The 27869-nt window shown below is 38.8% G+C and overlaps 1 protein-coding gene and 1 long non-coding RNA gene across 2 annotated transcripts; one reads left to right on the forward strand and one right to left on the reverse strand.

Moving 5' to 3' along the window:
* The first annotated feature begins 10501 nt into the window (after positions 1-10501).
* Abd-B (Homeobox protein abdominal B) lies at positions 10502-18629 on the forward strand. The gene is made up of 5 exons (XM_018000426.2): positions 10502-14398; positions 15993-16189; positions 16338-16545; positions 16977-17191; positions 17267-18629. The coding sequence occupies exons 1-5, from the start codon at positions 13996-13998 to the stop codon at positions 17456-17458; spliced, it is 1215 nt and encodes a 404-aa protein (XP_017855915.2). The 5' UTR covers positions 10502-13995; the 3' UTR covers positions 17459-18629.
* A 5623-nt stretch (positions 18630-24252) lies between these two features.
* On the reverse strand, positions 24253-27572 carry LOC149270921 (uncharacterized). The gene is made up of 2 exons (XR_016268648.1): positions 27405-27572; positions 24253-26304 (listed from the first exon to the last, which is right to left on the reverse strand). It is a non-coding gene; the product is annotated as an uncharacterized LOC149270921 (long non-coding RNA).
* Positions 27573-27869: the final 297 nt, after the last annotated feature.

The raw sequence follows: 27869 nt of genomic DNA on the forward strand, positions 1-27869 counted from the left end.
AGATACACAGAGAAAAATTTAATTTTTAATCGATAAATAAATAGAGAAATGCATTTAAAAATGAATAAATAATTTCTCTGTATATCTAAATTCAATTAAATGTAAATTTACAAGAAGATTTTGAAATACTTTTCAGCACGAAGCATTGACAACAGTTCATTCAGTTTAATCTATCCACAATCCATATTTTGAATATATGCAAATATTTACGCAATGAATTAGTATTTTGCTAGATTTTGTTGATTGGTTGGGTAATATGAATCCTAATGAGAGAAATGTCTCATCTATTTTGACTTATGAGAGGAAAGTATGTCTTCTGCTTGAACCAAAATGGCGAACGAATGACATACTGGAATAATCTTAAAGCATTTTATTTTAAGCTTTAAAATACTTTGCTTAACTTGCATTAGTCAATTGTCTCCTGTATTTGAATTATTAAATCAAATATTCTATTCTTTTCTTACAGTTCCCAGCACACAGATAAGAGCAGTTGAGGTCTAAAATTTGATTCGGTGAGTCCAGATATTTGTTTGATTGATTGCGAGTGATTCTGTCATAATTGAATCTATAATGACGGAAATAGAAATTATATGGCATAGAGAGGGTAGGGCGGGACAGGGCAAGGCAGGGCGTATGCAATAGTAACTGGGCGAGATCTTGACTTGGGCCTAGCCGCGCTGCTCGAATTACCTTTTTGATTTTATGACCCAAACAATTCGATTGCAGGCAGCGACAGTGCCCAGGGAACATTATTGTAACATAAAGTGGCCATGCTTCGTGCTCCACTCTGCAATCCACTCGGCCAACAGCAACGGCAACGGCAACGGCAATGGCAGTCAGTGTGCAGGGCGTTAAAATGTCCAGCAGGCGAGTCGGGGCGGTATTAAAAATGGCAATAAATAAAGTAAAGTACGGCGAGTACATGATTTCCCTGTTAAGATGCCACCCAGGACGAGAAGGAGGACGAGAACGAGGCGACGCGCGAGTGCGAATCACAATGATGTGGGGCGTGGCTGGGGACAGTGTCCAAGCGGGTCCAATTGTGGTAAATCGGAAGTTAAAGATGGCAATAAAATGACGCAATAAAAATCTATGAATGACACATTAAATCAATTGCCAAAAATCACAAAATCGCTGAAAAAGTCGCCGATGAGTGGATTTATATCGCCGAACGCCCCTCGGCTGCTGCCCAATCATGAATTCATTTCAAAAATATATTAAGTGAATTTTTACGGCCGTGAGAAATTGGACAACTGAGCTAATTGCCAATTGCCGACCGTTGACCGTCGACCGTCGACTGTCGACTCCTGATTGCCCGCTCCAAGTTCAAAGGGCAGCCGATCTAAATACTTGAGCCAACTTCAGCTTCGGGTCAGGTGCAACAGCGTCGGCAGCAGCCGCTCCTTTCGATTAAGCGATGAATTTCAAAGTCTTGACATTTACTACTGTCTGAGCATTGTTTTTCTTTCTCTATTTTTTTTTTTTTTTTTTTTTTTTTTTTTTTTTTGGTAAATTAACTACGTAGAATTATAGACTGCTACGACTGGCCGAGGAACCTGCTCGTTCGCTCGGCGTGTGGCTGGCCGAAATTGTTTACGACTTTCGCCAGAACAAAGGGAAAATCATGCGCGACAGCAAGTAACAGAAAAAAAGAACAAGAAACGCAACCAAGTTCCACTTATGAAGCCATAAAACGGACACACAAAAAATAAAATATAACAGGCAGCAGCCAACGACCCACTAGTTCTTTATCGGTCGCTTAAATCGAGGGCAGCACTCGCTGCTGCTGCTGCTGCTCCTGCTGGTGATGGTGCTGCTCCTGCTGCTCCTGCTGCTGCCGCCATCGCAGCTGACGATCAAAATTGTTGATCGACCCACTCAGGGGTAGGTCCTGAGTGCAGCCGAACGCAAACGTGGCAGGTGAGAGCGTCGACGCTTTCACTCCTCTCATCTCAGCAGCCTGCGATACGTGGCCATTTTGTCTTCTTTTCTTTTTGTTGTTTTTTGTGTTTGATGACTTCATTCGTTTCTCGTTGCCTTTCTCTTGGCAGCAGCAAGTGGAATGCACCACTCGAGTGCTGCTTGCCCGCGCTGTCCGTCCGTCTGGTCCCTGGTCCGGGCACATGTTGACCCTCTCTGACGGTTACATGTGCATCCGCCAGATACAAACACGAATCCGCTGGCTGTGTATAAAACTCGTAAAATATGTGCACGTCAACGCGCTTCGTGCTGCCTTTTGTGCAGCCATTATTAAATTTCTGATTGTGGCTTTCTACTCGCATGTCTCCATCGGACCAACCAACCGATGGACGGACGGACCGACGGACCGGTTCGACTTGTTATCTCCAGCCCGCCTCGTCGCTCAGCTGGCTAATCGAACAACCACTGGCTCGGGTGTAGAACCCTGGGCTCTCTATGTTTCCCCACTCCAGCGGCGACCGTCGGAGCAACAGTGGCTGACATTAAAGAAATTTTGGTCAAAAATTACAATCGGAATAATCACAGTTGGTTGAAATTGAAGGCATCAAAATAAAGCAACCGACCATAAAATATATTTGTATTTATCACTCGATAGATTAAATTCTGGTGATGTGGATTTGATATATAAAGATACATCATACTCATATTTGTGCTTCACTTCTTCAATATTAACGTATTTTAAAAAATAATATTGTATAATACAAGAAATACTACTATTATTCACAATATTCATAGTTTATTCGAATTGAATGGCCTACCATGAATCAACCATCCTGAAAAAAAAAAATATAATTCTATTTGGTTGGAATCAATTTATTGTATATATCAAGATTCACAATTTTCATATTTTGATTACGGTTAGCAAATGAGTTTTAAAATCTGTCAATTCATTCCACTGTACTTCACTTCTTCAATACTATCAACTCCACAAGGGTCGAAATTAAAATTAGCTTGAGGCTCTCATCGCCATACTCAGCTGAAATTCCATGAACTGACGATATTTGGGATGGGGCTCAAGGGTGTTTCTGTCCGTTTAGAGGCACATCACGTAGCAAGGGGACAACGCATTCAGAGAAAAGAACAGCACTGCCGGCAGATACCATATTAAAATGTTAAATTTATAATTCAATTAATAATGTCACCGTAAAATACGCGCTGACTCTTAAAGAAGAATCGAAAGAATCGAAGACTCTTTCGTATTTTTTCGCCATGCAGGAATGCATTTCTGTCTGGCCTCTTAAAAGGAATACATATTATAAGTATATGCATTTGTTATCAGATACATCCAGACATATCTGTGTATGGTATACTTTGTATATATGTACATATATGTAAGCTAACTATATGCGAATCTCGATAACTGTAACGAGTGTGTGTGTGTGGAAGTTTGCGTGTAGCTGTAGATACGAAATCTATACACGAACCACGGGCTGCGGGCCTCGGACCAGGACTGAGTGGGGGCAGCCGGGTGGCGAGGGAAGGCCACAGTAAATTGAGGACTCATTGAGTGAAGGCAACGACCCAAGAGGGATCGATATTATGGCTAGCAGCACACGCGTTCAAAATAGCGCCACCCTCCATTCTCCATCCTCCGCTCTCCGCTCTCCACTCTCCACCCGCCAACCTCCACCCTCTAACATCTGTCGTATTGGGGTTGTGTCGGGTATGTATCTGTTTGTGTGTGTATGCTGAAGCATGAAGCGACAGCGTCAGCAAAAAGTGTTTTCGAGCTCGGCTGAATACCGTCGGCTGTTTGGCAGCTCGACAGGTTTTGCTTCTTTTTTTTCTACTGGGGGTTGGTTGCTCTTGGTTCTTGGTTTGGTTTGGCTCGGTTCGGTTCAGTTCGGACTGCTCGGCTGAATTTCAGCGGCCATGCCATGCCGTTTTTGTGTGTTTCCCTCATTTTCCGTTTTCCATTTTGCTGAAATCTTTGAATGCTTTTGACTTTGCTTATCGCGGCTACCCGTCGCTTCTGGGGGTTGTTCAGTTCAGCTAGTATCCAGCAGCGGCTGCCGTCGCCGTCGTTGCCGTCGTCGTCGTTGGCGTCATCACAAGTTTGGGGGAGGGGCCGGTTTGGCAGTGGCCTCCACGTTGATATAGCACAGCTGAAATTAACCTTTAGGGAGACGAGCCCGGGATGGAAGCGCTAAAAGGGAGACGCACGTTATTTGAATAAATATTTTGCTGACTTTGGCTGCTGTTGTTGATTCTACTCTTGCTGACGAAACGGGGCAGCCATATTGGCTATGTGTATGTGTGTTTGTGCGTGTCTAAACGAGCAAGTTGGCCTCGCTAGATGTGTGTCTGTGTGTGTGCGTGTGCGTGGGTGTATATCTTTCAAAGCTTTTTGGCTATGTAACTACTTTATGTGTAAATTATGCTTATGTAAATGAGCTAGTCGCTTTGTGCTGGCTGTTCCCTTTAAAAAGGGAAAAGGGAAAAGGGAACAGGAAAAAGAGAAGCTAACAGATTCCCCTTGGGGCTCCCTTTTCCAGAGCAAACCAAGCGTACAGAACAAAGTTAAAGCAACAAAGTTTCAATCGACCCCTCCCGCTGTGCGAGATAAGAGAATGCAAAGAAAGTTGGCAGATAGAATAGACAACAAGCTGAAGAAGAAGAAAATGAGAAGTGGAAGAACAACAGCAAAAAAATAAGAAAACAAAATTGATGATTTCACTTATTTTGGCAAAATGAGTTTTATGTCTTCCGCCGACTCCTGCTTAGTTTCCATTCCGGCTCACTGAGGATTTTTGATTTAAGTCCCGGGCATTTGGTTTGAAATTAAATTAAATTTAACTAAAAAAAAAAAACAATCGATAATTTATCTAGCGATTTCCATATGGATCCAGACTACCGCACAATGCCCGCCGAATATAAAGATAAACTCGTTTTATAGGCTGCTCCTCGCTTGAAGGGCAATTAATTTGCCATAAAATCTGAATGACATCTTTTTCGCCTAGCACACTTGGCTCTCCCATTATTTATCACACATTAATACGAGTGCAGATGCGAGATGCGAGATGCGAGATGATGATGGGCCTAACTGGTGACCAATTTAATGCCCATAAAGGTGAAATTACCATCTTGTTAGTTTGGAACACAGAGTAATTAACACCTTCGGGCCAGCCAGTGGCCATAAACGCAGAAACAAACAAAGCATTAACAGCAGCCCAAATTGTAAATCAAATAGCTACAAAGCAGTTCCCGCTTATTGCAATAATAATCATTCCGTCCGTCCGTCTGAAGTCAATTTGGATTCATGTTGGCTCCATTAGCTATTTGTGTAAAAGTGTAAAACTGTATTTATTGTGCCGCTAATTGTTTTATAATATTTACTTACGCAATTCGCGGCGCGTTACTTAATAAAAGCGTGGGAACCGTCTGCACACCTCGATAGAGATTTGTTTGCCAATAGGTGCTAAAAAATCGCTCGTAAATCCAGCTCAACAGACCTCGCATATTAATGGCGCTTGCCCCTTACAGAGGAGACAGTACGTGGAATTGGAATTCTTCGCGGAGCGATCGAAAATTGATACTGAAATTGAAATGAGCCCAGCAACGCGATTGGCCACAAGTGCGTCCATTTTTATAACTGTCTGCCCCCGCTTCGTGTGGCCCATAATAAAACGGTTTATACGCCTGAAGGTCGTTCGAGAGACGAGTGACTATGAGTGGCACTAGCCGTGGCGGCGATTCAATTGGAAGAGATCTATGCCATGAGTGCTTCAGAACTGTTCCGCCTAGAGCCTCGAGCCTTGGCTCACATTTGACTCCGTTTCTATTACCATTTCATTCAGATCAGCCAACTGCTGCTGAGCCATAAAGCGCTAAAGTGTTCTTTTAATTTAAGGCTTGTTTATTTTTATTTGTATTTTCATTTTTATTGCAATATACACGAATACGTGTGTGTGTATGTGTAATACAATCTACATACAATTACTTGTCGCATGCGACTCACTCAAAGAGTTTGACTAACTCTCTGACTCTCTGGCTGGCTGGCTGGCTGGCTGGCTGTCTGGAAGGCTTTCCTTGCCCTTTGTCGGTTTGGTTGTCGTAAAACGCTTTGCTGGCAATAAAAGCAGTTAACTAGCTAGATTTATTGTACTAAAATATTGTTTAAGTGCACAGTAAACAAGAGCAACAGCTACTTCAGCAATTACTACCAGGTATAGTTAGTCAGGAATAGATAGACACGGACGGACACACTCTTCTTTTGTAGGTGCTTCGCTCGGCTTTCTAATTGCTCAATTGCCGTTCGCTATGCTGCATAAATAGACGTTAACAACTTTGTTTTTATTGTAACACATAATAAAGACTATATATACACCTCATAAAATAAACATAATTTTACTATTTGATTTCGTTTACTGATAAACCATTTGCCATTGCCAACAATTTATGAAAGAAATTTGACTGTATAAATATTCTGATATAATAATGATATAAATATTTTTCTATTCATAAATATTTTGATAACGATGAACACCTTTTATAGCGTAGCTCAATCTTTGTCAAATTGTAATCATAAATGTTTTTATTGCGATATCTAACTGTAGTTCACCTCAGTGGGATGTATCCCACCTTCGCCTACCCAGGATTACCCACACTGAGAGATGTGTCAATATACATATATATATATATATATATACATATATTAAATATTATTTGGCAAAACTTTGCTTATAGATATATATCATTTTCTGAATTTTAGTTTTGGAACTACACTAGGTAAAGAAATCAAATATTCTAATTATATATGCAGTCTTATTTATTTAGTATTCTATTCTATTCACTGTGTTATTTATTCACTCTAAAATCATATGTACTGAGGTTGAGCCTAAAGCGATCCCAAGTTTAGCTTCACCATAAAAAATAAAATTAAAGGTGGGTTGACATAAAACGTAGATAATTATGTAGTTGGGAATATAAGTAAATTATAATGGGGTACAATTTGTAGTATATATATTTATCTAAATATTTATGTAAAAATATTTCACATTCCTTATAAGATAAATATAAATATAGTTCTTAATAGTTTTACTTATAATATGAGATATAGAGAATGTCATACAATATTTTCTTAACAATATTTATTTAACACACCCGATATATCTCGTATATCTCTGTGGATATCCATGTGTATTTTGAGGGTGAGCCAAAGATGCCTTCAAAATTATCTGGAAATGCATTGCTATTGAGCTATTGAGCTATTGAGCTAAGTGTGTTTACTGATTCGAATGCATTGTAATATATTGGACAGGGAAACATCGCCATTGAAAAGTGAGAAGTGAAAATGAGAGACGAGGCATTGTTTAGGGGCTGTTTCCATGTTCGAAAGCATCTTGTCAAACATTCGAATCTGAGTTGTAGCAACACATGCTCAATTGTATCTTGTGCATTTCAAAGGTGCCCCCGACTCTGCATATGTATGTGTGTATGCATATGTATGTGCATACAATATTTTATTTTTTACAAAATGCCTGGCGTCGTGGCTGTCAGCACGACATTCCTTATATTCCTCTCGATCTTCTGGGCCATCCCTTTGCCTTGGTGCGTTCTTTGCTTTGTTTATATTTGGAATGCGTGTATCTGTTTTTCAATTTTTTCTTTTCATTTACTTCTTGACTCGAAGTCGAATATTTCGTTGGGCAAGATGCTCGCTGCGTCCATGCGACTACAAATTGCCCAGACCTGGTTCGAACAAGTTTTCATTTTTATAAGAAAACAGGAATGGAAACGCATACCAGAAACTTGCTCAGCGGAATCTAAGACTGCTTTTCATACTGTGCATTCAGCTGGGACTTCGCTCTCGGCTAGAGTGGAAACTGGAAAGACCACAAGATTTTTCATCCACGGCCTGAGTTGATCAGCTAGATCTTGGCTGTGTTTGCATAGCCTGGAGCTTATCTAGATTCTCCGGTTTCCATGCGGCAACTCTTTTTACATGGAAAATAATTTGGGGCCAGAAAAGAGTTCTGGGAATAAAGAAATTTAAAGCAATTAAAACGCATCGCCTGCCATTGGGCAGTTGAGGCAGACAAAGAGACAAAGTCTCATAATTAGCTGGGAGAAAGATCGTCGAGTCTAGCGATACGATATGAAGGGGGTCTCCTTAGCTAGAGGTGTGTCTAATTGGATAACACAAATCTAATTTAATTCGTTGCCAGCATCTTAGACACGACCAAAGAAAAAAACCTGATTTTAGTTTTGTCGGTCTGTCTATCTGTCTGTTTTCCTTCGTCTTCTTCTTCAGTTTTTTGTATATTTTTTATGGTAGCCAAGCCAATGAACTTTTCTCTCACAATATAAATCTCGTCTCTGCCCAACTATTGGCTGCCGTCCGCTTCTTCTTCAGCCACGGGAATTCTGTAACTGCAGGCTCTTTCGTCATATTGCATGAGAATTAATTCGAAATGATCATGATCATCATACTCGCCGTTTTATAGTTGTCTGAATTTGAATTTTGTCAGATGGACCGGGTCCAGAGCCAGCTAGCACGGCTCACATAATGAAGCCATAAGCCGCCATTGCGGCCATAAACCCATTTGAATATTAATTTTGTTAATTAACTTATTCAAATAGAGGCATCGTTAAATATGGAAAGAAACACTTTTTATTGTTTTTCCTTCATTCTTTCCTTTTCGATTCGTTTTCCATTTTCTGAGCTGTTCTCTTTTTTTGAAAAGTATTGTAGCTATTGGTAATTGGAATATTGCATTGTAACAGCTGAACCAACGATAGTCAAATATTTTATTTAAATAATCATATACGAAAAGGAATTAGAAATATAAGATCTAAAATTTACAATATAAAATATAAAATATAAAATATAAAATATAAAATATAAAATATAAAATATAAAATATAAAATATAAAATATAAATTATAAAATATAAAATATAAAATATAAAATATATAATATAAAATATAAAATATAAAATATAAAATATAAAATATAAAATATAAAACATACAATATACGATATAAAATAATGAAATAAAATATTAATAATTTGTTTTAATTTAATTTAATTTATTTATTTATGAATCCTTAATCTGAAAAATAATCGGTATTTATAAATTTCTTAATCTTAAAAAATATTTAGAATTAGAAAACTCCTTAAACGTATTTGAATTTGGAAAAATATCCTTAAAGGATAAAAACAATGAAATTAGAGCTTATCAAGTTTTTAAGAAACTTACTTTCAGAGATAGGATTAATCACTAGAAATATGTTATACAAGTTCTACTCAGGGTAATAACTCTGGGCATATTAAACCGTTGTTTATTCAGTTATTGTTTTCATTAACAATTTGAATGCCGAATTGTAAATGTCAATTTGATACTTATGCATTGGCATTCTTATTTGCCTTGAGTCGGTGTCTACGTCTACGGCTATGAGCATGGGCTTGGGTATACGTACATATGTAAGTGAAGTATGCGTGAAAGTACAAATAGATTTGACTTTGACCCTGACACCGCTAAAGCCAATGGCAATGGCAGCAGCAGAGCCAGAGCCAGAGCCAGTGGCAGAGGCAGAGGCAGAGGCAGAGCAGCAGTGGGAAATGGAAGTTGACGTTGAAGTGTGAGCCAACTATTGCACAATGCAAATGCGAAACGAGGAAACAAATTTTACGACGTGTTTGACGGCTGTCTGTTTGCCTGACCCTCTGTCTTGGCGTCTGTCGCAGTCCGCCTGTCCGTGTATTTGCCTAGTTCGGCGCTTACTTCCGCCCTTCTCCAGTCCGTCCCGACAGCATGCACCCCTCTGCCTACGGCTCACCGCTCTCTGCTCACTGCTCACTGCTCACTGGTTGGCTGTCATACAGCAGTAGCGAATTCGTCTGCGAGGAATGCATTATTACCTGACTGCCTGACTGCCTCAGTGTCTGTCGCTCTGTCTGTCTGTCCGTCTGCCTGTCTGCCTGGTTGGTGTCAAATGCAAACAAGACGTTTGCGCCAGTCATAAAGTCGTAAGATGACCTCTCCAGACAGGCGCAAGGACGGAAACGTAGCGACTGCTATGTTGTTTTTGTTGTTCTCGTCTTAACCCTTAAGCGTGCTGGGAATATGGGCCTACAGCGGCGTCTGCAGTTAATCGCATTTATTTATAGTTTCCACATTGTTACCAGTTTGAGCATGTTACCAATTTGGATTCATTAAATCAATTAACTTTAATTGATACAAATATTAATAATATCTGAATATCTCTCTCTTTCTCTCTCTCTCTCCCTTTCTCTTCAATTTTATATAATCTATATATCTCATCTTATTCTCTAACTATTTCTAGCAACTCTAGTAGTTATTGCTGCACTCGCCCTTAATCCGCCTGAGGAGTCATTTTCAGCAGTGGCCAACCAAACTCATATTGTTGCGCCGATAGCGGCGAGTATCTCCCCCTCCAGTGTCAGTTCCCAGCCACCAGGTAAGCATATATCAAAAAAATTCTTAGAGTAAGCAAGGAATAACATTCCTTTTCCATATATGTATAAGTGTAAGTATATTCATATATTAAATTTATGTGCTTACTATAAGAAACTATTTCTAAGAAATTACATGTTATCGAAGTTATTCGATGTATCATTCATTTGGATAAGTTGAAATAATTATACACAAATATTATAAATAGCAGCCTTGAAGGATTCCTATCCTCAGCTCACATACTATGCAATATGCGAACGTGTGCGCGGTTGTGTGTGTGTGTCTGAGAGTATGGGAAATTCGTGTTCCAATCATTGTCAACATTTCTCCGCCCTTGTCCTGGACCGTTTTCTTCCAATAGAAATTGTCGTAAAACGCTCATAATTGTCCATCGCCGAGTTAAATTCGGCAATTGTCGCATGGCTCGGGTCGGACGGGGTCGGTTCATGGCGGAAGGAAACGAGACAGTTCGTACAGGGGCCCGTAGATATTGTTTCTAGGGCCTGGCAATTGTATCAATTTGTCTGTCGTAAATTATTCTATTTATGTATGTATAAGTGCATATATGTATATATTTACTCAGCTCATTTTGATTAATTAGCGCCCTGAAAGGGGTGCTTTTAATATATTTTCTTTTGCTGTGGGTCATAATAAAGTGCGATACGAAGGCGCCTCAAATGCCAGTGCTTAGTTGTATTTGCTGTTTATTATTTTACAGGACTTCGAAAAGAGAGAAAATCAGAAGGAAACCGAAAACATCGCATGCCTTCCATGTCAATGCCGAGGTGGTCAGCTCAGTCCCTTTGCATTGAAATCTCGGCCATAGATGGCGCTCTGGTGCGGCAGACAAATATATATTTAAATCAGCCCCAAACAAACATATAGAAAAGACTTTGTTATTGCTGCGGCACGCACCAGAAAGAGTGCATGCCAAAGTGTGACTGAGAGAGAGGGAGAGAGAGAGAGAGTTATGTGGAAGAGAGAGAGTGGGACAGAGAGAGAGGTATACAAACAGTGAGATAGAGAAGGAGAACGCTAAACAAAACGAAAAGAGCAAACAAAGGCTAACTATGCACATGTACAGTATGTGTGTAGGCATGTGGCTGCATATGTGTGTGTCTACATGCAGTGTGCTATGTTGTCTACTGGCATGCCAAGAATTCTTAGTACGAATGTATATATAGTATATATAGTAAGTGCACCTGCTGAGTAGTAGAAAATGATCGTAGATATTTATTTTTCTGTTTTACGAAAAAAAGGAAGCAGAAAACTAAAAAATCTGATGGAGCGTTCAGTTTCTGAGTTGGCGCCCAAACTCTCTCTTCAAGTCAATCAAGTGAGTACGCGTATGGGTAAACGTGTGCACGCACACCAGCGAGCTGCGTATTCATATTCACACACACACACTGTGCGTGTGCATAACGCGCGCCGCGAAGAGAGCCGCGACAACAATACCCACCACCGATGCAGCGTCACACACACACGCCGCTCGGCTCGCTCGGCTCTGGTGAGACGACGACCGAGCTCGCTGTGCTGAGCATGCGCATGCGCGAGGCTCTCTTGGGCACACGGACACAAGGCGCCGCGCTGTCAGGCACACGTATCGAATGCCTTTTGTTCACATCTTGACTCTGACTCTGCCTGACTCTTCCCACCATCGCCGTCTGTCGACCGTCCCCGTCGTCTGTCGACAGTCGTTGGCTTTGTGAGAGTGAGAGTCCGACACCACGACTCCCCACCGCTTGTGCTGTGCTATTGCTGTTGCTGTTGCTGCCGCTGCTGCCTTTGCCTCTGCTGATTGTTGTCGTTTTCGCTGCTGTTGTCAGTGTAAATTTGTGCTTCGCTCTGCGCGGTTGAAGACGTGCGACGGCAGCAGCATTACCGACTTGGGTATCCAAGCAGCGACAGCCACTACGTCGAGAACTTTGAGTCAAATTTGAGGCAAATTCGTTGTCGGATTACACTCTGCTTGGAGTGTTGCGGCCGTTCGGTTCAAATATTTCATTTAGTCACAAATTTTCAAAATATACAAGAATAAAACAACTGAAAAGGCGTCAAATAATGTGCTAGTAGTATATCTGTTAACTGCTCGAGCGCCGAGTTTAATTGTTTGTTTTCATCGTAAAATCAAATTTTATGACCAGTAAAAAAAAAAAAGCAACAGCAAATAAAAAATCAAGCAAACAACTTTTATACTCCCTCTCACGCATTGGAATTTTCTCGCGCCAATTGTGCCGGCCAATAAAAACAATAAAAACAAGAATAATAATAATAATAACACAAACAACAACAATATCACAATTCCCCAAACGAAACTATAACTATAATGTTTACTAAACTTCAACAGTGAATACAAAGTACAAAAAATTAAACAAAATAAAAATAAATCAAATAAAAAGAAAAGAAGTAACACTCGTTGTAGCAAAAAAAAAAATAAAAATAAATAAATAAATAAATAAAACAAGTTGACCAAAAAACAATATTAAATCAGGTTGATGGCCAATTGAAAAGCCCAATTTGAAAACATTTGTGCCAGCTCTGAACACTGTAGTCACCCTGTGCTCGTTCTTCTCTTTGACTCGCTTTCGATCGAATAGGTCGGCCCAGCAGCGACAGCAACAACTGTGGGTGGTTTTATGTAATTCGCGCTCTCTTCGCCCGTCCAGAACCGCTCTTCACTCTGCCGCTCTCCCTCACACGCAACGGCGTATCTCATTCAGCTCAGCTCAGCTCAGGGTGCCTGCGTTTGTGGCGTGTGCGTGTGTGCGTGTCGTCTACGTGTACGTGTGTGTGTGCGTGAGTGAAACAACGACTGAATCGACTAGAATAACCGTAAGAAACTGTTTTCATATGACTGCGAATCCATTCAAATCAAAGCGAAAATATTGGGAAAATCTTGAATTGAATGCAATACGTTTCAGCTGAACGTAAAAATTGTTGAAAACAATTGGAAAACAAAAACGAAATTGAAACAAAGACCAAGGAATAGTGCGAATCACTCTGATCTGTGGGCCAGGGCTGTGTCCCGATTGGTGTGTTTGGTGTGTTGAGAGTGATCCTTTTGTTCCCGCCGACTGACTGAACCGCATTCAAAATAACCGTAAATATTCCACCCCTCCCCCAAACCCCAACCATCCCGCTGGCGTGCGCTCTCTACGACCCCCACGATGTCTCGGCAGTCGGGTCGCACGCCACTGCCGGGGCTTGGTGGGGGCCGCATCATACACATCCTCATCCACATCCACATCCCCACCCCTCCTCGACGTCCGCCGTGCTCCAACACCACCAGCAACAGCAGCAGCAGCAGCAGCAGCAGCAACAACAGCAGCAGCAGCAACAACAACTGCAGCAGCAACAACAGCAGCAGCAACAGCAACAATTGCAACAGTCCGCGCAGCATTTGCAGCAACTGCATCACCATCCGCACCATCACCACCACCTGCCTCAGACCCAGCCACTGCATCATCATCTGCAGCATACGGTTGTCTCCTCCGCCTCGGTTGCATTGTCCACGCCAACTTCTGTGCTGCAGCAGCAGCAGCAGCAGCAGCAGCAGACGACGCCTACAACACATTCCACACCTACGCATGCTGCTATGTATGAGGATCCCCCACCTGTGCCAATCGTGCCCGTGCAGCAGCAGCAACAACAGCCGCCTCTCCAGCACCTGCCCCCGCCACAGCAGCAACAGCAACAGCAGCAGCAGCAACAACTTACAACAACTCCTGTTGGCAGTGCCCTTAGTCCCGCCCAGACGCCTACTGGAACTGCCCCACAGCAGACTCAGCATCTCACATCACCTCATCATCAGCAGCAACAACAACAACAACAACAACAACAGCAGCAGCAGCAACAACAACAGACGCCAAACAGCGCCCCTAGTGGCGCCACCTCAAGTCTCCAGCAACAAAGCTCTGTTGTGGCATCTGGCCAGAGCCAAATTGTTGCGCCAACAACAGCGAGTGTCTCTCCCTCCAGTGTCAGTTCTCAGCAAGCAGGTAAGCCCCCAAAGCATCTTCCAATTGGAGTTGTCAATGCGGCAGAGACAAGCAAATCGAAAATCCAATTGGGCTTGAAATTCTCATGCAAATAGTCATTCTATATTCCCTTATTCAAAGACTCTTTAATATATGATCTATTCACAACACGTGAAATTTTTTATTCTGTTTGGGATCTCTAAGAATTTATATTTATATTCCACTTACAATCGATTTTTTTTTTTTTAAATCAATTTGTACAATTGCATACGATTAGATAATGATTAATCTTTTTTTTTTTTTTAAGATATTGTTAATTATAATTTAATATAGTTTCTCATTAATAGTCTTACTGGGTATAATATGTAAATTACATAATATAAATTGAAGATGAAATAGGAATATGAATAGAAATAGCAATTAGAATACTAATGGCTAAATAATAAGAAATATTATTTATAAGCCTATGAATCTTTATAAAACGTTCCCAAATAAGAGTGATTAAAAACGTTGGTGCTCAATTTAACCGAATTCTAGAAGCTGTAGTCAACAATAATAAAATATACAAAAAGAAAAAAAAAAAAAAAACCAACTATATAATCTTATAAAATGCTGATTAATTTACAATAATTATAAGGCCATAAAAACAATTTCAAAATAAATAGAAAAACAATATAATAAAATAACAAATTAAATAAAAGAAATATATAAAAATATAAAATATAAATATAAATACATAATAAATAAAATAAATATAAATACAATTTATAAAAATAAAATACATATATTTAAAATAAATTAATAATTATTTCTGTAGAACTACAATTTCGAGGTGGTAGTTGTCTGTATATATGGTATGAAAAGAGGAATTACTAGATTATCTGGTTAGCATGCAATAAACTCTTCATAGAAATATAATGTTTTGTTTTCTGAATAAAAGTAGTTTGATCACATGAATTAGTTTAGAATTTTTAGATAATCCAAATGTACATAGTCCAAATGTAAATATTCTTTTATTTATTTATTTTTATACTACATGTATTTTATAAATAAATATTTAATGCTCAGGTATTTTTTTAAGACTAGTAGGGTTTTTTTGTTTTATTATTATTAATTAGTAAATATAATAATATAATAATGACTGCGCTATAGAGTCAAAGACAAAAGCCGCAATAAATGAATTCCTAAAAAAAAAGAAAAAAAATATTATATCAAAATTTAGTTTATATTAAATTTAAAATTTGTTGAAAAAATACGCAGCTATAACTAATGTTATAATAATAATTCCCTTATTATTTCCCTATACAGTAACTATACTCAAATTTAAGAAAATTTCAATTTATATATTTTAATATAATATTTATATTATTATTATACTTATAATGTTTATATATTTTAATATTTTCAAAAATAATATGGGCTTACTCATAGAACTGCTTTAACTAATGCAGTTCTATTACAACGCTATTTCTAGACTTTAATGTATGTATATATGTATATATATATGTATATATATGTGTGTTTAGATTTAAGTGCTTAATTAAGAACGAACAATGTTCGTTGAGCTGTGTTATATGACAGGTCATCAATAACCCCGATGTATTGTATTTTACAGACATGTCCATCTCATTAGCACCAATACATATACCCGCGATCAGGCCTGGCTTTGAAACGGACGCAACGACGCCAGTTAAGCGGCACGCGCATCCGTGGCCGTACGAGAATGAGTTCAACCAGTACCATGCCTCACCGTACTATCTCGATAGGGATCGCAAGCCTATGTTCTACGGCTACCCCGAGACCCAGTTTCAGGTGAGTGCTCGAGGCCAGCAGCAGCAGCTACACTGACTTGCTCTCCGGCTCAAATCGTGCCGCACAGTCGACTCGGCCGTCTCGTAAACAACTCAATGTCAACCTCACCTTTGCTTTTCCACCTTTCCCCGCGCCTCCCTCGCTGTAGCCTGCATATTGGCCCAACTATCGCGATCAGCCAACCTCCGCTGCAGCGGCAGCCTACATGAGCGCCACCGACGAGCGCCATGCTTCAGTTAGTGCGGCGGCAGCGGCGCGGCAGTCAGTGGAGGGCACCTCGCAGTCCAGCTACGAGACGCCCACCTACTCCTCACCTGGTGGGCTGCGCGCCTTCCCCGAAGCCTACTCGAGCACAGGTAAGTCGCAACAGCCTTCCACTCGCTTTATCGCTGTTCCACTTTGATTTTGCCCATAGCGAAAACGACGCAACTAGAGAGTTTGCCGTTTAATTAGCGTATTGAAAATATCTGTTCGATAGGCATATATGTATATGCATGTGTATTTACCCCGACACCACCTTCGAGTAGCCACTCCCAAACAACCCTCCGATATAAATAGCAGAGTATAGGAAGATGATTACAAACAGTTTTAATATGTACTTAATATTTAAGAATGCATATAATATAAGTAGGATTTGAAATGAGGGATAGATAGATAGTTTTAAATTTTATGTTATTGGACAGACAGGTTTCAATCAGGGTTTGATGTTAGTATCTGATATTAATTAGTAAATTATGTATGATTCATTTAATATGTGAATATTTTAATATTTGTCTTGTGTCGCCAGGCACCTCTGGTGGCCTCTCGGTAGGCGCTGTCGGGCCTTGTACGCCAACGAATGCGATGCATGAGTGGACCGGACAGGTGTCGGTGCGAAAAAAGCGCAAGCCGTACTCAAAGTTCCAGACGTTGGAGCTGGAGAAGGAGTTTCTTTTCAATGCGTACGTCTCGAAGCAGAAGCGTTGGGAGTTGGCGCGTAATCTACAGCTGACGGAGCGTCAGGTGAGTGGAGATGGGATTGATAATGAGTGCAACGATTGTAATTGGTTCGCATGACTCTGTGGTGTGTGTGTTTAGGTAAAAATCTGGTTTCAAAATCGACGCATGAAGAACAAGAAGAACTCGCAGCGACAGGCCACGCAGCAGAACAACAACAACAACTCCAGCAGCAACCACAATCATGCTCAGGCCGCACAGCAGCACCACAACAACCACCATCTCAACCTGGGCCTGAGCATGGGTCATCATGCTACGAAGATGCACCAGTGACCTTTGGACAACAGCAACGCCGGCGCCATGGGCTTTGCCACCTACTAGCATTTAGCCAATCCCCATCCGACGTCGCAGCCACATTTCGAGCCCCATCTCAGTTCGAATGCAATGTTGAACCCGGTCAAGAACGAGATGATGCTCGACTTTACGTGCTAGCTGAGAGACGAGATCCACAACCGAACCCTGTATGCCAAACACATCGGACTCCAGAGAGCATTTTGAGGGCAGGAATGTGGCGGACGACGAGGAGGGAGGCAGCTAGGAGCCTAAGAGCTGGCGTTGCTGTTTTATTCAAAGTTTAAACCGTTGGCTCACCCCAACAAGAGTGTCGAAATGTTCTTTAATGAAGTACAGTTAGTTGATAAGTCCGTTCTTGAAGTAACCCTATATAAAAGCAAAAGCAAAAGCAAAGTCATAGGCAAACAAATGTAAATCACCCAGTTTATTATGGCTTGGTGCAGTAGATGCGTGCAGTTGCAGAGTTAGCTGCATGAAACCTTAATGTAAACAATATATGAAAACTGGGAGAAGAAGAAGAAGAAGAGGCCGAAGGAGCAGTAGAATGATGCACATTGAATATTTGAAAATACTTTGTGTATATTAAATATATCCTTCAGCTTTCTTTCTCTCCATCTCTCTCCCTCCCACTGTCTATCTTTCTCTCGCTCTATCTCTCATAAATTAAAGCGCATTAATAATTAATTTTGAACTATAAATATTATATGCATATACGAAATAATATCCATATTAATTATGAATACAAATACAATTGAAGTAGTAGATTTTAATGTAAGCGCAGGTTAAATCCAAGTGTAGGTCCACAGCAAGTTCTTCAAGCGAAACAAATAAATTGTTTAACAATTTTTACAGACAGCACAAAATATATATTCACACACACACACATATGAGCCCCAATATATATATATATATATATGTATCTGATCACACCACACAATATGCAATTCAGTTAAACAGAGCCGGACTTTTAGCATAAATTTTGTCATTACATATATTGTTCGTTGTGTCGTGTTTCTTAGGTAAATATTAAGTTCCTGTATATAAACTAAGACATAAAGCGCATCAAACGAAAAGCGGATGCACTCTGAAACTTAAATGGAACCGTCTGAAATCAATTTGTGGTTTGTCAGTAAAAAAAAACAAAGAAAAACGAGAAATTAGTAAAAACACAAATAAATAAGTAAAACAAAGAATATTATGAATGTAGAATTTTCGAATACAAAAGTCGAATTAATTTTATTGAAATTTATTTGATGTCTGTGCATATTTACTTCATAGTTAATGGCGCTTTTGATCTGACACAAGAAAATAGCGAACGCTAACGTAAAAACATAAATTAAAACTAAAACTAAAAACAAATGAAAGAAACCCTAAAGAAGGAAATTCATTTAACTAATAACATTTAAGAAATACACGTGGAATCGAATCGAAGGGAGTTGAGCAACAATTAATTTACAATACATACCTTAAAGTTACTTACATTACAATTATATATAGACTACATATATATATACATAGTAAGGCACACACATATATATATATATATATGTTTATATATGTATTATGTATATCAACTCAGCTTAATCCTGATATTACATCTAAGTTCAGTTATGTTGTGTAATTATCGAATTTTTGTTAATGTTTTGCTTCATACATTATATAATATATTGTGTACAAGTATGCCTACATACATGATTGTCGTATGCCTATATACATATGTATATATAAGTATGTATACATACACATATATACTATACATACATACTTAATTATTAATGAAATTATTTCGCCAATTGCTTTATCCTAGTTCTTGTATTATTATTCTTTCACACCTTTTGCATAAGTTGTAGTCTAAAGTCGGTTATGTTTATGCTTATGTTCGATTATAGTTTGTTTAGAAAATTTTTACATAGCATTAGCAATTCTCTTTTTTAAAAAGTTAATTATTGTGAATAAAATAAACAAATTGCAAAAATTAAATCCAACAAATATACACAATTTCCAAACTAACGCAAATGTAACTCATTTAGCTAATTCGTCACTTTGCATTTCATTACTGAGTTACCAAAATATCTTGAGAATTCGGTCAAAAACCCTCTTGGTTCGTCTATTAATGTTCGGTTTATCCAATCTTAGTTTTAATATCCTTTCTTTATTCCTTTGAGTTCGATTTTTATTTTGGTAAGTACTTCTGGCCACTATTAAGGCTCTTGTCGCAGAGGTTATCGAAGCGATTCAAGGACGACCTCTCAGCATCGAATTTATTCATAAGCATCCATAGAAGTTACTAATACAAAGAATAAATAAACATATACAACATAAATTTGCAATCTATTTGAAATACAAAAGCTAATATTAATTTTTACTACCTCCAAGTTCAGATAATTCAAGTCAATTATTATTTCCTTTGTTTATTTATTTGCATACATTTCTTTTAAGAGTTACATTTCTATTCTGAGTTAGCGTTAACGTTTATATTTTCATATAAGATAAAATGCAGCGCTTCTACAAATGAAATCTAGATCGAAATAGTCTTGTTTTGAAATATGTCATAAGGTTAAATAAATTATTACGTAACTGTGATGTCTGAAGTTTTATTTACAAATGTGAAAGGCGTCGATACAATTTTTTCCCCTAACATAATAAATTAACCATGGGATATTCACTCATTCACGTTGTTTTTAATCTAATGTGCACAAAGTAAAATTTTATATGATCTATCTATCGATCCGTTGTAAGTTATGCAGATATAGTCTACTGATAATAATGATAATGATAACACAGCTAGTCACAAATTAAAGTTAGAGATCGGATCCATTTTTAGCGGATAGATTCTATATTATAGACACACCAGCTCCTTCCATAAAATGAAACACAGCAAGTGACTTCTGAAAAGAGATGTCTGACACAACGCATGTTTGATTTCATGAAATGTATGCATATTAATTAGGGTTATTGGTAATCCATCCCTGTTTCTCTGACTGCCCGACAGAGTTTTAATATTCTAAATATATATAGTAGAGGTTCACTTAAATTTGTTCTGTATGGCTTTTGGCTTATTGGATATATGCTTCAGCATCAGACAAACGAAATCTTTTTCGCTTATTTATTTACTTATAATCTCTTGACTAGACAATAAATAATTTGTATTACATAGAGAGAGACTGACAGTCGTCAGGCCCATAGTCCAGTGAGTGCCTTCTCTTTATACGTCTGGTTTGTGCATTGTCAAGTAGATTTATTGCTAGCACTCTTACATGGTTATCTAGCCCCTGGAGATACCGTCTGCTGAGTCTTCCTCGTAAGGAATATTGAGGTCTCCGTGCAAGAGAGAGTTCCTACCTATGGAGGAGCATCCACTGATAAATGTAATTTAAGAATCTAATTTGCTACTAGAGTGATATTTATGTAGAATAGAATAGAAATAAAAGTTAACATAAAACATTAAAGCAAGCAAGTAGTATTTGAGGTATCGAGGCAGTGGACTCCCTATTGGCTATTTCTTTTATAGCATAATATTATAATGACCTTAGCAGTTAATACATTATAGCTCATCGTACCTTTTAATTCATCACCAGTTGACCAAACAAATTAAAGTAAGTGCAATTATGAAAATGTTATTAAAGCCAATGTTCTAGGATTCCAATTGTAAATTTATACCTTTTCCCGATAGTCGAGGCCCGGTGAGTATGCAAAATATTCTGAAATGTAAACAATGAAAAATTTCCCCTGGAAGATACTTTTTATTCCGATTAAACTTGATTTTAAGATAGATGCAGTTATGGAATTATTAAATATCATGTAAACTTAAATAATATTAATAACAGTCAATGCGATGAATTGAGCCACTCCTTCCATATGTTGAATCGATTGTTTGAATTGCTCAGCGAGAGGCTTACAATGTGTATATTTCTGTATACTAATTAAACGCATTCTCTTATTATCGATAAAAATCGATACTTCTTTTGTTATGTGTTTAGATGTTATTAAATGTCCATTTAAAACAAGAGTTATTCAACAATAAACGAAAGCATTCGCTGTGCAGTGGGCAAAAGGCGTGCTTATGCGTGTATGCGCCGGTGTGCATGTATATGTGTTTTTATGGTATATATGTATAAAGTATGCTTGGAATGTTGTCCGCAGGGTTCAGGGCGAAATGTCGCTAAATGCCGACTAAAGTACTTTAACTTGTTTTAAGCACACCATAAAAAGCTCAGCTTTTTCTTAAACGAAGATAAATATATGGACTATGAAATTCAATATGTGAAAATTACTGTTCAGTATGGTAAATTTTATACTTAAAATATATACTAAATATAAGGAAGGCACACGTACGTTGCATTAGTTTCAAAGAGACGAAACAAGATGTGTATGACTTTTGCCTATGGAATTCGGCTTTGATGAGAGCCCGTGACATCAAAATATGTTATCCTTTAATAAAAGATGAGACAGAATGAGTAGCAGACCGGAAAGAAAGGCAAGGTCTACGTATAACACATATGCACGGGCTCAAAAATGAAATGTTAACTTATGATAAGATTTGAACTTCAATTATATTCATAGGGCCTGAGGGTAGGAAACATATTCTGCCTTATATACTTGCACTTGGTTATATGTTACTATTATGTTATAGTAATCGGCATTGAAGGGATGCAAAATATGCGCACAAAGGAAATGCCATAAAATGCACCCCGTTATGTAAACATTGGAATTCCCCTCTGTGAAGCTTGAAAGATGGTGAAGTAAAGTGTTTCCCTGCGACTTAATGCGTTTTTTATGTTATGTACAAGGAGCGCGTATGCGTGTCTATCGAACTCTATTCGGTTTCATAGGGTGGCGCATGACAGATATTTGCTTTGAAGTCGAATGCAATTATCGCACCCCTAGCCGAAATTTACTTCTGGGTTGTTTTTAGCAATGCGACCACTTGACTTGTTTGCCGATGTAACAAACCCAATCGACTTTTAGTTTTCAAAACCTTTCGACCAAAAAACATCTTACATTTCTATTCTAACTTGTACTTGATTTTGGCCCGCCTCAATTGGATGTGAATCTATCTATCTTCACATATTGCAGGCGGAGAGCAATTCGCACATTTCATATGCAAGATATTCTTTACTTGCTGTCGGACATAATGAAATCGTATGGATATGCATGAGATGGACATAAGTCTGTAATCCTATAATGTCATACAAATCAAAAATCATTCAACCATCCCCAACTCATGCTGAAATGAAAGTGAACGTGTATACATAGTATCCTTAAAATGTCCTTTGCTTCTTTGTAGGCAGGAGTGTTTAAATTTATATTTGTATACTCATTCATGAAGTGAAAGTGAAAGGTATGAGCGTGGCAATGCAGGAGAACAGTAGTCTCTATAGTTACAGTTAAAGAGCTCAAAATTTAACGACCATATTCATAATGACCTTTAGTGATTTACCAAAAATTATTTATAGTCACAATTTAGAGATGAGGCAAGTCGAAAAATATGTATCCTGAAAAGTTTTTCAGCTGGCGGTATTCTATTAATGTGTATTCTACCATCTGGGCCGGAGGTCAATCCGGTACGCTCGATGAAACTTTATCAAGCTGGCATTTTCAGTTGCATTTTTTCAAATTGACGATATTTTACCCTGAACCCATTTTCAATGGGAAATCAGGGTATAATGGTTTTGTTAAAAGTATGTAACAGACCGTGACAGACCCCACAAAGTATATATATTCTTGATCAGGGCGACGAGCTGAGTCGATTTAGCCCTGCCCGTCTATCTGTCCGACCGTTCGTCCGCCCGTATGTCGCGTCGATCTCAGAAGATATAAGAACTAGAGAACTTAATATTTTTCCTAGGTTCGTGTATATCACGCGCATATCGAGCTTTTCTCTAAATATCGATTAAAAACCTTATCGAAAGCTACTTATTTAATTATATCTCCTACACTTTTAGAGCTAGAGCAAACATTATGCAGCTTTTTAGGTGTGACAAAAACAACAATCTGCTTAGGTGAATGTAAAGAGACAATGCGTAATCATAGCGATTAATCAATATGTGACTAGTCAATTGACCGAATGAGATAGATATCGATTATTTGAGGTAAATTTAAATTTATGCGTGATATCTAAATGAGATAAATTAAAGTCTTTAACCAATATACCTAGATGAACAGACAAACGGTCATAAATGCTTTCTGACTTGTATGGATGTATATAGAGAACATATATCTTTACCATTTCAATATCCGAAGTAATTACATTATTATCGTCAAGGGGCAGTGGACTCGTTCTGTGATTGGAGTTATCAAATAACTTTATTCTGCCTACTCCATTCACTTTCAGAAAAACATTGTACAGACGCCAAATTCTCAAATGGGAATAAGGAATAGTCAATTTCTTACAAGCTAGAAAAATTTGGATACTATTGGCAGTTGTGCTTTCATTTATTTTTAAAAGGAAACAAGAAACTCATGAATATTGTTTTAAAGCTTTGCACATATCAGATATAAACAAATTTTTGTGATGAGGAATTTTATTTAATCACTTAGAGTGCATTATTTTGATAGACTAACGTTTTGAATACAACGTATAATGTAAAATAAAAAGCCGAAAAAATAAGTGCGTTAATGTCCTGTGAAATAAATATGAATACATAAAATAATTTAAAAAAAATGAAATTTACCTATTATTATTGATAAATAAAAGATAATATCTAATCTTACTAAAGGATTAAATAAATTAGTAAGGATTTTATTTCTACCTTTCAGTAGCTTAAAAAAAAAATAAACAGTTTGGAATATACTTGGACCTACTTTAGTGCTTATGATCCACAATTTCATTCTTTTCAGTTTCTGGGTATTTCCTTCCGCTACGTTGTTTCTTCCTTTAGCGCTGTAGAAAATATTTTAATAAAGATTCTTCAATTGTTTAGCCCTGCACTGAGCATTGAAAATTGGAAATAGGACAAAAACATGTATATTACAGGCATGGAGGAGGAAGGCGCATTTCGCACTATTAAGTATATCTGAATATATCCGGATTCGGATGGTCATTCTTTGTCCGTTTGTACTTACTAAATCAGAAAAGCTGAAAATCTTAAAATTTTAATTTAATGAATTTAATTTAATAAATATATATGTATATATTTAGGAGAAATATATATATGGATGGATAGTTAATGCATAAAGCTTTCGAAATAACGAATTTTGTATTGATCTTACAGATTTTTTATTACTTGGATTTTTTATCCTTTTTCTCGTCCAATTTAAATAAAACGAATTTCAAAGCCCAGAGGCTTGGGCTGCCATTATTACGTTCGGATAATTTAAGTTAAAAAGTAAGTTTAAGTAAAAAAAAAATGTATTCAGCCATTAATTTCCCTTGAGCCACTTCGAAGTAAGCAGCGCTCTTTGCAGGGTTTGCGGTATCTCCTGATCGGTTATTCTTGACTGGACCTGAGTTACTTATTTGTGTAACCGATTTACGACTTCGTTATCATTAAATTATCGTTATCATTGATTTGATTTGATTCTATCTGCGCTCGGCATTGCCAGAAGACGACTTTATTCCATTAGTCATCATTATGAAGGAATCCATATTTATTGGAAGGTCAATTGTGCACTTTCCTCCAATATTTGACTGCCAGCATTCGAAGCAGATTATTCTTTGCACAATTCATTTCAGTGTCTATTACTTTTGGTTCACCTTCCTGGAAACCGATGACAGTATACAGTTATGGACTATACGCTGTCTACCCTATCCTTTCAATCGATATCTCTAAATCTGTTTTAATTTTACACTTTACTTATTGAGAAGAGGTAACCGGATTGAATCTTTTCGTTCTGTGCATACATACGGAGGGAGAGAGGGAGAAATGCAGAGAGGGAGTCAGAGAGAGAGAGAGAGAGAGAGAGAGGATATATTCTTCATCAGCGACCAACTGAGTGGACTTAGCCCCGAGTTCTGTGAGTCTGTCCAACCTATTACAAGTCTTAATATACTGGACGCAGATCAATTAAAAAAAAAAAAAAAAGAAATTCACTTGCAAATGTAGGCAGGCAGCATATAAACATTTGAAATTTCCAAAAAATATTGAAAATTTGATTAAATTCCTTAAGGAATAGACAATTGACCAAGCAGTCACATTTTTCCTAACTGCTCATTTCCAGCTGCTCCTTGAGTTCTGATATTTTATCAAGTGTACATTGATTTTTGACAAATATGATTGTGAAAGTGCAGGCTCGAAAATGTTTCTAATATCTATGATATCTTCTATTCGCGAAGCCGCTCTTGAAGCTTTCTTACCTGTTTAAATGTGGTATTAATTGTCTATAGTCTATTCGCTTTCCTGAAACACATTTGATATAATAAAATGAATTTGATATTCGATTCGATTCGATTCGTGTTTCTTATATTCAGCTTAAGCTTGAGTTTAGAATAGGTGAAGGGTATAACAATAAATATGTTCGATGGAGTTCATGTTTCACATCAAAGTGTATCATTTGAATATATAATTTTGGTGTCGGCTAAAAAGCCATTGATATCGAGCTAATTTGTTCTCGGCTTATCTACATCCAACCGATTTTAGCCATGGAAGGCGTTAAAATAAAATGTTTTTAGGCGACCATCTTGTCAATGTTATTTTATTATTTTCATTTGTGTTTTTATTATATATTTGTGTGTGTGTGTGTTTGCCTTGCCCCCCAAATTCAATACGATTCGATGTGGTAATCAAAAGATAAACGGGTGATGGATGCGCACTGGGAACTGAACCCCAATTCCGATTCAAGATAAGAGCTAGTGGTGGTGGAATCTAGACAGATTGCTTTCGTTTCTGCTAATTTCGGGTACAGAACGGAATGCCGAAGGAATAACAATCAAATTAATTCAGGAAGAGAAAAAACAACAGCAACAGCAACAGAAACAGCAACAACCACTTCTATGCGAAACTGAAACTCAAAATTGACTCGTCGCTGATGCCGATGTCGTCAGCAGCGAGTTTACAGACGCACACACACACAGTCACATGCACATACATATAGTCGCACACATGGAAAGGCAAAGTATATACAGATCTCCGTCGCCGACGCGTCGCTGACTCGTTTCGCACATAAAGATACAAATGTATCTACAGCAGACAGCAAATGGCGTATATAAAATGATTGGGCCTGCGTCTGTGTGTGTGAGTGTCAGTCGCTTCGTGCGAGTGCGAGTGCGAGCGTGAGTGCTCCGGTGGTTGTTTTCATGTGCGGCTGTGTGTGCGTGTGAGTGCGCGCGCGAGCGAGACGGAGCGAGCCGAGTGCGCGCAACAGAAGAAGAGGGCAGCTGCCAACGCATTTTATTGCCCATCGCTGTGCCTTTTTGCTTGAACTGCTGCTTCTCTGGCTTTTCATCTTTTCACCGCCAGCCGGCGACGGCAGTGGTGCTTGCTGCTGGCATGTGGTTGCTCTCAGCTTTCTGTTCGTGTTCGTTCTCATTCTTATTTCCATTTTCATTTCGTTTTCGTACTCTATCTCTCTGTCTTCTGTCCTCTGTCCTCTGTCCTCTGTCCTTTGGCGTTCTGGCAAGCGTAAGTGTTGCGGCCGCTGCTTCTGCTGTGGGTTTATGACCTTTTTCATTTTTTTTTGTCTAACTAAGCAACGCAACGCTGTCATCATCATCCACATCCCCATCCATATCGCACACACACATGCATATATACATGCCTGCATGGGCCAGCCCTGGCAAGTGAGGCAAGTGAAGCATTCACTCTGGCTCTCAACCACCGTCAAGCGACACCTTTTCCCCTTCGCGGAACGCGTCCGTTCGTCTGTCTCAGTATCTGATTGCTCTGGCTGTTGACGTTGTGCCGTGGCTGCGGCAGTGGCTCTGTCTGAGGCTGTTGCTGTTGCTGCTGTTACTGTTACTGGCGGCTCTGTCTCCCCGTATACTCACTCTCATTTGCCGTTGCTGTTGCTTTTTGCTTCGTTCATGTCTCGACGCCACTTCGTGCGCCGACTGCGCTTCCACAACCTTCGCCTTCGCCTTCGCCTCGGCATCAACATCGACATCGACATCGGCAGTGGCAGTGGCTGCGGCTGCGGCTGCGGCTGCGGCAGCCATTGACTGAACTGTCAAACTGAACAGCAAATATTATTTTTTGGACACTTTGCTCTCAGGTCGACGCCGCGTAAAGCAGACGTCCTGCTCCACACACCATCCGACAATTGATAGCTGCTTAGCAAGCGGGCTTCGAGAAGCGGACAAGAATGCTCGATAGCCAAATCGGGGTCGAGGTTTCCAATTTTCCTGAGGTGTCGCATTCGCAGTCAGACAGTAGAAGGCAAAGCCCGGAGCCCGTAGCCCGGAGCCTGCACGGCTGCCATTGTCCATTATCTGTGCTTCCAATTGTGCAAATTG

The sequence above is a fragment of the Drosophila arizonae genome, chromosome 2, assembly GCF_054131065.1.
Source record: "Drosophila arizonae isolate 15081-1271.41 chromosome 2, UAZ_ARI_1.0, whole genome shotgun sequence".
NCBI classification, from domain to species: domain Eukaryota; kingdom Metazoa; phylum Arthropoda; class Insecta; order Diptera; family Drosophilidae; genus Drosophila; species Drosophila arizonae.

Coding starts and splice junctions, on each gene's coding strand:
- Abd-B (XM_018000426.2), top strand. CDS start 13,996: ATGTATGAGGATCCCCCACCTGTGCCAATCGTGCCCGTGCAGCAGCAG. Junction 14,399..15,992: donor TGTCAGTTCTCAGCAAGCAG/GTAAGCCCCCAA, acceptor TGTATTTTACAG/ACATGTCCATCTCATTAGCA. Junction 16,546..16,976: donor CGAAGCCTACTCGAGCACAG/GTAAGTCGCAAC, acceptor TTGTGTCGCCAG/GCACCTCTGGTGGCCTCTCG.